The 11,008-nt window shown below is 36.2% G+C and overlaps 1 protein-coding gene across 1 annotated transcript in view; it reads left to right on the top strand.

The window, feature by feature from the left end:
- The first annotated feature begins 279 nt into the window (after positions 1-279).
- Positions 280-11,008, top strand: part of LOC136849853 (inward rectifier potassium channel 2-like) — a 97,620-nt gene continuing 86,891 nt past the window's right edge. The window contains exon 1 of the mRNA XM_067123329.1: positions 280-999. Within this exon, the coding sequence (XP_066979430.1) occupies positions 852-999 (148 nt within the window). The 5' untranslated portion in view covers positions 280-851. The remainder of the gene's footprint in view (positions 1,000-11,008) is intronic.

The raw sequence follows: 11,008 nt of genomic DNA, 5'->3' as shown, positions 1-11,008 counted from the left end.
ATCCAGTTGTGAAGTAATACACTAAAATTCTACTTATAGTCATTAAATATATACTTATAAATTCAACACGCTTCAGCAACAATTAACATTCCATTTAAATCGCTCTCTAGACCGATGTTCTTTGGACATCGGTCTAGTCCTCGCTTGTGTATTAGATACCCAACACTCGTGAAATCCCTCTCATTACCATGAAACGTGCACATGAACACACGCGAGTATGCATATGCATACAGATTGCTTGCTGCAGCTAGTTAACACCGCGTCACGCCCTCTTGTGGCACCTGAGAAGTTAAAGTATTCCTGCTCCCCCGGAGCACGTGGTCGATCTTTCGTTATTGGCAGACGATGTTAACATTCTGGCCACTGAGTAACTTCCTAACTTCCACAAAACCAGGAGAGACACGTGATAAAAAGAGTCCAGTCATGGTATACTCACCTCTCGAGCATCCGGTGATAAAGGTCATAATGAAAGAAAAAAATTACCTGTTGGTCTCCCTCCGACTTCGATGTCCTTTGAATGCGCGCTAAGGACGTTGGCAAATTATGTTATATTGTGGCTTTATTTCCTCTGCAGCGGCCTACGATCGTATTGAGGTTGCAGCGTGATTCGTATTCGTGAGCTTGAAAGGAGACCCGGCCGTTATAATGAAAGTTCTTTTCGTTAATTCGTCAGAACAGGACCAACCCGCACGAAAAAACAGGAGCTGGCAACCCAGGTGCGACTTCTGAACCACGGGGAAGTCTCTCAATCGCTCAATGTTTACAGTCAGTTCTTGAGACGTCGGTGAATATTAGCGCAAAGTGGCGGCGGCAGCGAGTGTGAGATAGCCTCAGTGACAGTCCATTACGCGATGGGGAATTTGTCGCAAGATAGCGACTGCTACTGTTCCGAATCGACGGAGTCCATACGATGGGAGAGAGTGAATCTCGTGGGCGCGCCCGGGGCGCCGACGTCACCAGCTTCCCTGAAAGCCCAGTACCAGAGGCCTTGGAGAAGAGGTAAATTGGTTTTTAATGTGCTTTCACTTGTAATTGGTGTTTTAGTCTTAAGATGTGAGTTTGATGCTTTTCATGTACCTCCATTCCTCGAGTCCTATCTCGATTCCAATCATGGGTCTAATCGTGCAGACTTGTGGAGGGATTGTTTTCCGGGAATTTAAATGCGTCCCCTTCGTAAGTAGCTTTAATTACAGGTAAATCATTCAAAGTACAGACTGAAAAAGGTGTAATTGGCTTTAATACTTTCCTTGTAATAGATGTTTTAGGCTTAAGATTTGAGTTTTTTCCGTGTTTTCGTGTATATACGTTTTTGAAGGTCTGTCTCGATTAAAATTATCACTAGCTAGGTCTAATCGTGTAGACATGTGGAAGGTTCGCTCTCTGGGAAATTAAATGCTTTCTCTTCTTGAGTGGGTAAAGTGGGTAAATTACACTTGAAGTACAGGCAAAGGAGAAGATGCAATTGCTTTTAATATACTTTAAGTGTAATTGATCTTTTCGGTTACACATTTTAGAAGGTCTGACAAGATTAAAATCATAAGTCTAATCGTGTAGAATTGAGGAAGGAAGGTTCGCTCTCCGGGAATTTGAATGCGCTCGATGCATTAAGTGAATTTAATTGCCGGTACATTACACTTTTAAATACAGCCGTGGGGAAGAGGCAATTGGTTTTAATATATATTTCCTGTTACTGATGTTTTAGGCTTATATTTTGAGTTTGTTCCATTCTTTGAATGTACTATTCAAATTACATATGTCTAATAGTGCAGACTTGTGGAAAATTCGCTCTCTGGGAATTTAAATGCGTTCGATTCCTAAAATTGGATGCAATTACAGGAAATTAAACTTTAAGTACTGTTGGATTAGTTTTTCATTATTTATTTTACCAACAAATATATTAGTGCCATGGATTCCTTGCCTGTCAGTGCTGGATGTAATACTAGACCCAATCTCATGTTTATCCTTGGAAAATGTAACAAAGGAAAGTTAAACTTTGGTAAAACCTTACTTTTCCTAAAACTACTAAGACAAGTTAAACGGTGCTACTTTGTCTTGTTATCTACGCGTCACCTACTTCGTGGTGCTAGTACTAAACATGGCGGAAGCTCCTTGGGACGCCTTGTTTAGTACTAGCCCCTCTGTGATCAAAATATTATATACATCCATTTCTGTATTGTGTGGTCGACAAATTATATTAATAAACGATATCTTCGTGCGGCCGTCTACATTACATTTGCCATACGGTGTTTAGTACAAGCACCTCGGAGTAGGTGACGCGTAGATAACAAGCCAAAGTAGCACCAGTTAATTAAACTGTCTAACCAACCCTGACTTAAATCATATAAGTTGTCCCATCACACACACACACACACACACATATATAAAGAAGTATGAAGACAAGTTGTATCGTTATCTCGTTTCTCCTTCATGAAACACCATAACAACCCAGTCATATCCTGTTCATCTTCATCATTATAATGACGTAATGACGGTTATGATTGCCTGAAAAATGCACTTTTCACGTTTTATTGGTAAGATATGACAGGTGTGTTTCTATTTTTGTCACTTAATGTGTGTTTTAAAAACTCACCATTTAGTTGCGATGCATAAAAACTTATTGGAAGTTAATCTTCGGTAATAGTTTGTTTATTTATGTCAGTAGTAAAGAAACGCTCAATTTCGCCAGAGGTTAAATCTCTCTCTCTCTCTCTCTCTCTCTCTCTCTCTCTCTCTCTCTCTCTCTCTCTCTCTCTCTCTCTCTCGTGTATGGGATCCCCTCTATGTTGAAGGGATTTGCGTCGAACTTGAGAGCAGAACACCCCATAGCGAACGGTGTATTTACTTGCGTTAACAAAAACTAGATTGAACTAGACCTCAGAAATTAACAGCAAACAGAAAACACGCAACAACCGTAACAGCTAAGATAGAAGATTGTCTTCTAAATTTAGCCAGCAAGTTCGATCGTTAGTCAAAGGTAGTTATGGTAATGCTTGGTGAGACCTGGTATTAACCGGATCTGGCAAGCCCTTAGGGGTTAAATGGTCTGTCTATCTGATTGTTATTCCTTCAGCATCCCAACGTATTGCCGATAAATCAAATAGCTATGTTGGAGGGTAGAATGTTGATTCATTTGATTGCTCCGGGAGGTTTTTAGTGCAATGAGTTTTCAGTTATTTTGTTTTTCTGTAGCGAGGCAGATAAGTTCTGCGTATTTTGATACAATTTCTTTAAATATGACTTGCTGCGAGTAGGCCTAAATTATCCAAGGGTTTGCAACAATTTTGGGAGTAAGATCTATTGCACACTACCAATGTTTTATTTTATATTTGAGGATAAGAATTATAGCAGATATCGTTAATTTTTTAACAGTTTGCCCAACTTACTGCAAATCTTTTATTTATTTTTCTTTTAGTTTCTGGATGTGACTTAGAATGGCCTGAACTTATTATACCTACTTTATTTGTTGTATGGTCAAGACATTTGTGGGATAAATTGTGTAAATTCAATTTTTATTTGTTTTTCATTTATTATTGATTTGCCGTAGCGCCGTGGAAGGTTTCTATTACTGCAACTTATAATGAGATTAATTTCGTTGTGCAAGACCGTTTTGATACTTTTTTTTTCATTTCAACTATTATATTGCAGTATATATAATTGTATTAATATCTAAAACTGATTTTTTGGAGTATCAAAGCGGGAATTTTGCGTACCAAAATGTATTAAAGTACATAGTACTAAATAAACTCGATACTGAGAACGTTACTCTTGTACCGCGAACAATAATTCTCATAGTCACAATATGGGCTACAGATCTTTAGCTCTTGTATTGTAGAAGTATTGAGAATCCCACCTGGATCTCTGCAGCATCCGGGTCCTTGTCATAGATGAACGTGCCAAATTTCGGCGACTGTAACCGAAGTCATTAAAACTCATCATGATAGGCCGATGTTAATGCAGCTCGCCACCTGCCAGAGGCTACGGTTCAAATACATCATCAGCCAATCTCAAGCAGGATGGAGATTCAAATGATACTGGCAACGGATGTTTACCGTCAGCTCATAAAAAACAGATTGTTGATTGCTGTTTTTGTTGTTTTCTTAGAGCCCCAGTGTCTGCCACTGTCCTGTTGCAGTTTTGACACCTCCCGAATCCGGGTGTCTTTGAATTGCACCTTCCCGGCGGCAAATGGCGCTTATTAACCGTCATCTTTTAAATTGCCGAGCATTCGTCATGGCGTGTGCTGGATGCCGATAGTCGCAGGCTAAAAGAGGCTGTAATTCTACCGTTATTGAAGCTTCCTGCTCTCTCTCTCTCTCTCTCTCTCTCTCTCTCTCTCTCTCTCTCTCTCTCTCTCTCTCTCTAACATTCACATGAACGTTGTTGTTTGTGTGTGTAGGTCTAGGGTTAAGTAGCCTTCGTTCATGCCATTTCAATATGCACGTTTACCTTTTGTGTGCGTAGGTCTAGGTTTAGGTGGCTTCCGTCTGTGCCATTTTAGTGGGAATATATACATACAAATATATATATATACATGTGTATGTGAATGTATACCGTTGTTGTTTGTGTGTGTAGGTGTAGGGTTAAGTAGCCTTCGTTTATGCCATTTCAATATGCACGTTTACCTTCTGTGTGCGTAGGTCTACAGTAGGTTTGGCTGCTTCAAGTCCTTGCCATTTATATATATATATATATATATATATATATATATATATATATATATATATATATATATATATATATATATACACGTGTGTGTGTGAGTGTGTGTGTGTGTGTGAACAGAAACAAAGTGGAAGTAAAGAACAGCTCGATTGTTGCGTCAGCCGTCGGCACTGCTTGTCCGAAGCACCTCGGAATCAAATTTCGTCTTAAACATGACACCTGTATTCAGGGTCATGGTCTTGAGCAGCAGATATTTGTGTAATAGATCTCATCACTTGGAAGTTTTTGGTGTAGGAGCTTTGGTTTTGAAACTGTATTATCTTGAAGCTTTATGGTAAAAAAAAAAAGTTTAGTCTTGAAACTACTGAGCGGAATGACACGTATGAAAATAATAATGATAAGTTCTTACCTCACGGTTAGATCGAACCCAGGGTTCTCAGTTGAAAGGCAAGGGCGTTATCTATTGAACCACAAAGTTCATAGTTGTAATTGGAACCTAATTATTCACTCATAAAGTTTGAACCTTCGTAGGGGGATAGCGCCATCAGTGCACCTCATGTTGTGCACTGTGAGACATCGCCAAAAAAAGGTCGCTTTGCAGCGTCCTTGGCTACTTCTGCCTTTCGTTCCCTTTACTGGCCTCACGTTCTGTTCCCTTTCTTCCATCTTACTTTCAAACTCTCCTAACAATTGATTCATAGTGCATGACCTCATGACTCAGCAGTATGAAACATCTGTATTCCCAAAACACGTGTCGTCCCACACGTGTCGTTCCTCTGTTGATCGTCCTTCAGAGAAAACAGCCTTGAAAGACGTGATTATTATTACATTTGATCTCAAAATTAATTAATGGATCAACACAGCTTTCCAGCGGACGGGTAATGAATTCAGATTCGACTGTGTGAGGAAGTGGACAGCGGGGCTATTCTCCTCGGGGCTAAAAGCGAATCAGTTTGGTGCATGGTACTAACGTCTCCGGCTTACAGGTTAAAAGGATCCTGTATATATATATATATATATATATATATATATATATATATATATATATATATATATATACACTGTATATATATACATATGTATATATATATATATATATATATATATATATAGATATATATATATATATATATATATATATATATATATATATATATATATATATATATATATACAAATATACTAGTTATATTCACCAAGACTGTTACAACAAAATACCGCCTTCCTGAAGGGTATACAAAAGAATGCAGATTTAAAAAAGAACTAACGACTCTCCTATTCTGCAGGAGCTACGATACTGACGAGAAAACACTGAAAGACAATTATTTTATAAAATATATGAGAATTATCCCTGTGGAGGGCTGTACATAAAACCAAAGTGAGACCTAAATACTTCGACCAGACAGTATGAGTCTAAATTTTGCCTGCTATATCCGCATACTCTAACTATTCATATATTGTATGGAAAACTTACGTTTTATGCCTTGAATCTTTTTAAATATGAATTCTTCTTCTGATAACCATCTAGTGGTCATTGTGCCCCATTGACCTCAATTCAGTGTGAAAAGTTCTGGGCGAAACTCGTTAGGGCACAGTATCGTTGGGGTACATAGCATCACCGAAAACTGTTTATTTCAGACGTAGTGTTGTTCCTCGCCGGGGGAACAACAAGCCCACGCTTTGTTTCACCATTGGTGCTGTTGATTAAGTAACCTGTGACCTTGAGCTGAAAACCGCTGATGCTGCCATAGAATTTTCGAGGCTTATTTTGGCACCCCTAGGCCTAGTTCCATTTTCGTTTCTTTATTTATTTATATTATTTGTTTTTGGGTAAAGTTTGATTATGTTTCAATTTTAATTGTTATTTTAGTTAACTTTTTTTTCAGTTAGAAGTACGAGACTGATGATATACTAATTATTATTATTATTATTATTATTATTATTATTATTATTATTATTATTATTATTATTATTATTCCCCGTAGTGGGATTAATGCCGTCATTGCAACTCGCGTGGTGCACTGTAGGCATTACATAAGGGTCTTTGCAGCGTCCCTTCGGTCCCTAGCTGCAGCCTCTATCATTTCTTTTACTGTACCTCTGTTCATATTCTCTTTCTTCCATCCGACTTCCCGCCCTCTCTAAAAATTGTTTATATATCATAGTCCAACAGCATTGAAGATCTCATGCGGCAAATCAATTCAGTAGGTAAGAAACTACCAAAGGATTTTTCCCCACCTTGTTCAGACAACCATTTTCCAATTCTCGCCCCTAATTTACATATATAAGAAACTTGAATAACAGTGTGATACATTAACTCTCAGGATTGCCGGTATCGCGGATCAACCCACACCCCGCCCTTAGGGAAGGATTGCCTTACTTGGCACTCAGTTGGCTATCTGGCCTTATTGATATGTTATCTTACGTTTTCTTATGAATCTCATTTAATATATAGAAGCCCTTACATTTAAAGGTAAGTTAACCGACTTTTTAGTTTTCTGTAAAAGAAAACTATTGTGCCGGCTTTATCTGTCCGTCCGCAATTTTTCTGTCAGCCCTCATCTTAAAAAACTACTGAGGCTAGAGGCCTGAAAATTGGTATGTTGATCATCCATCCTCCAATCATCAAACATCCAAATTGCAGCCCTCTAGCCTCAGTAGTTTTTTATTTTGTTTAAGGATAAAGTTAACATAATCGTGCGGCTGGCAACGCTATAAGACAGGCCACCACAGCTACATGTCAGAGTTTTGTATTTTAGAAATGATCGTTTAAGACTGCTTTTTATTAAGTACTTTTTGCCAGTGTAGTTGGCCCCTTTCATGAAAGATGAAACATTATGGCTTAGAAGTATATTATATATATATATATATATATATATATATATATATATATATATATATATATTTATATATATACATATATATATATGTATATATATATTTATATATATATATATATTTATATATACATATATATATATATGTATATATATTTTATATGTATTATATATATATATATAATATTATATATATATATATATATATATATATATATATATATATATATATATATATTTATATTTATATATATATATAATCTGTATATATATATATACGTACATATGCATAAACCTTACAAACATCCACAGTGTAAAGTTACTACAGGCTTTCATTTCTGGCCAAACCTTCCCCCGTTGCAAATGACTGTTTTCATAGCTAATCGCGGGTATTATCATCGACCTCCAGTTCGGGTATCAAGAGTTGGATTTTAAGATTCTTGTTGTGAAGTGGGTATGGCTGCCCACCCTCTCGTTCGTGGCAGGAAATCCTCTTAAAAGCGCGCATAGTTGTCATTCCTACGTAAGAGCGGAGGAGCATCCTTCCTCGACTGGGCACGCTTATTAAGATTTTGTGGTTCATGCCCAGTGATTTATCTATTTACTTACTTACTTACTTGCCTACTTACTTACTTACTTACTTACTTACTTACTTACTTACTTATTTATTTATCTATTTATTTAATTATTGAACTGAGGTTCTTGTTACATAGGAACCACAAGATCATTACATTTTATTTTGATATCACGGCCTCAGAAAAATTTCATGAAGGGGCACCAGTTTTCATATTATTCATACATACATACACACACACATGTATATATATATATATATATATATATATATATATATATATAAATAATAGATTTTTTATTTTTTCCCATTTCTATATTTCTCATTTATGTTATCTAAATCTTCATTATTATTATTTTGCCATTATTTCTCATGGCGGGGGGCACGTGTCCAGGTGCCCCCCCACGACCCCTCTGGATCCGCTAGTGGCATAACATTAAGGCTCGAGAAACGAAATGAGCGAGTGAATGAGATTTAGGTCATTTGAGTAATGTGTTGGGTGCTAGTGATGTGATCACTGGGGCCATGGAGGACTGATTTTTGGGGATTTTTTTTTTTTAGGTAAAAATTTATTTTCTACGTGATTAAATACTCTCCTCAGCCCTCTCCCAAAAATTGATTGATAGAGCAACTGCAAAAGTGTTTCATCCTGTTACACCTGTCAAACCTTTCTATTGTATGACCTCATAGTCCCCAGCGCTCGGCCTTTGGCCTAAATTCTATATTAGATTCTGTTCTACGCGATACAAGGGCCAGTTATTCGGGAATTTATTTTGTTTATTTTAGAAAAAAATTATTTTTGCGCGATTCAGTTGTCTGGTCTGGGGCTAAATTTTTTAAAGAAAACAATTTTTACATGATACAAAGTTGTACCTGTATTTAATGTAACACATCTGCATAATGTACCATTATTTCCCCACTATTGCTGAAGTCTGGGAAGTAGAATTTTTTTTTTTTTTTTTAGTTTCGTTGCTAATGTTTCTTTTTATTTTTGAAAGTTGACCTCCCACCTACCTTTCCTTGGAGGGGTGGGTAGAGCTCTCGGGTAGCACGCTGTTGGCCCAGCGTTCGACTCTCCGACCGGCCAGTGAAGAATTAGAGGAATTTATTTCTGGTGATAGAAATTCATTTCTCGTCCTAATGCGGTTCGGATTCCACAATAAGCTGTAGATCCCGTTGCTAGGTAACCAGGTGGTTCTTAGCCACGTAAAATAAATCTAATCCTTCGGACCAGCCCTCTCTAGGAGAGCTGTTAATCAGCTCAGTGGTCTGGTTAAAGATATACTTAACTTAACTTAACCCAAAACCAGGATAGAATTTTTGGCAGGAACCCGAGGGCCTTTTAGAAGAACAAGGGATTCACGGCAACTGGACAGCAACAGCACCTGTCCAACACTACATTACAGAGAGGCAGAATCCTATCACCAGTACCTCTTATGTCTATTAAGAATGGAAGTTTTTCCAGTAGAATTAAGAACAGCTTGATTCGGCTTCAATATCCACAAATCCGTGACCACAATAATTCACTCTGGTGCCGTTTTCATTCATTTGTTTTATTTTTACTAGTTGATCGACCCCTCACTGAAAACCTCTTTGGTTAGACACTGAGTGTGATTATTATAAATTACTGATTTATGATGTAGGTTAAAGCCCGTTTACCGTTTTTGGAAAACCTCTCTTTCTTTTTTTTTAAGATAATGAGTATGTCTGATATAAATTGCCTATGATGTAGGTTAGAGCCCGTTAACCGTTTTCTAAGTTTTCATCCACAACCGCGAAGTCGGCATTGAACCAGATTATAGACCGCGAGAGTTATTTTCAAGGTTGTGGTAATTCACTTTTGGTTGTTTTTTTTTTACTGATGTGTTTAGCTTCGAGCTTGATTTACAACTAAATATAATAATATTAATAATAATAATAATAATAATAATAATAATAATAATAATAATAATAATAATAATAATAATAATAATAATAATAATAATAATAATAATAATATTTATCATTTTAATAATAATAATAATAATAATAATAATAATAATAATAATAATAATAATAATAATAATAATAATATTTCTAACCATATAATTGTTTTTCCTCCTTGAGAACACGAAACTGGATTATCGCCGGAGACCGTGAAAATAATTACCATTACAGCGATAATTCATTTCACTCTAGAATCGACCATGAATATGATTTTAATGTAGTGAACGTTCAGGACTTGTGCGCATGCGCTGTGGTACGTGACGTCTCGTTGACCATCAGATTTGTGCGCAGTTTCAAATTAGTTTTTATTGCCGACTCATTGTAAAGTTATTATAAGAAAAAGAATTTATTTCATGATGAAGATAATATTCTGTCGGACATAAAATTTATATATATATATGAACACTGGTGCTCCTTTATTTCGTGCTCTCAAAGATATGCTCGCGTTATCAGTTCATTTGTCATTTCCGATGTCACCGTAGAATTGTATGTGCAGTTCCCTTAGAGTTTGACAGTCGAACATCTTGGAATTGACACAAAATGAGTTTATCATATTACTGTATGTATATATTCTGTATGTATATATATATATATATATATATATATATATATATATATATATATATATATATATATATATATATATATATATATATGTATATATATAAAAATACAAATATTTAAAATGCGGAAGAAAAACATCAGCAAATAGCTTTTAATGAAATATTTTAAAATGCATAAGAAAAAAACATCACCAAATCTTTTTGATGAAATATTTCAAAATGCTTAAGAAAAAACCACCAGCAAAGAGCTTTGTAATGAAATGTTTTGAAACGCTTAAGAAAAAAAAACATCGGCAAGTAACTTTTTCAAGGTCTAATGCACTCAATAAGCACTTGTGCATCCATCATCAAACATCCGCGTGGAGGGTGAACCCGTCCACAAAAAT

This window comes from Macrobrachium rosenbergii, chromosome 21 (genome assembly GCF_040412425.1).
Source record: "Macrobrachium rosenbergii isolate ZJJX-2024 chromosome 21, ASM4041242v1, whole genome shotgun sequence".
Classification (NCBI taxonomy): Eukaryota; Metazoa; Arthropoda; class Malacostraca; order Decapoda; family Palaemonidae; genus Macrobrachium; species Macrobrachium rosenbergii.
Note: the sequence above shows the minus strand (reverse complement) of the source record. Positions and strands in the feature narration are given on the sequence as shown.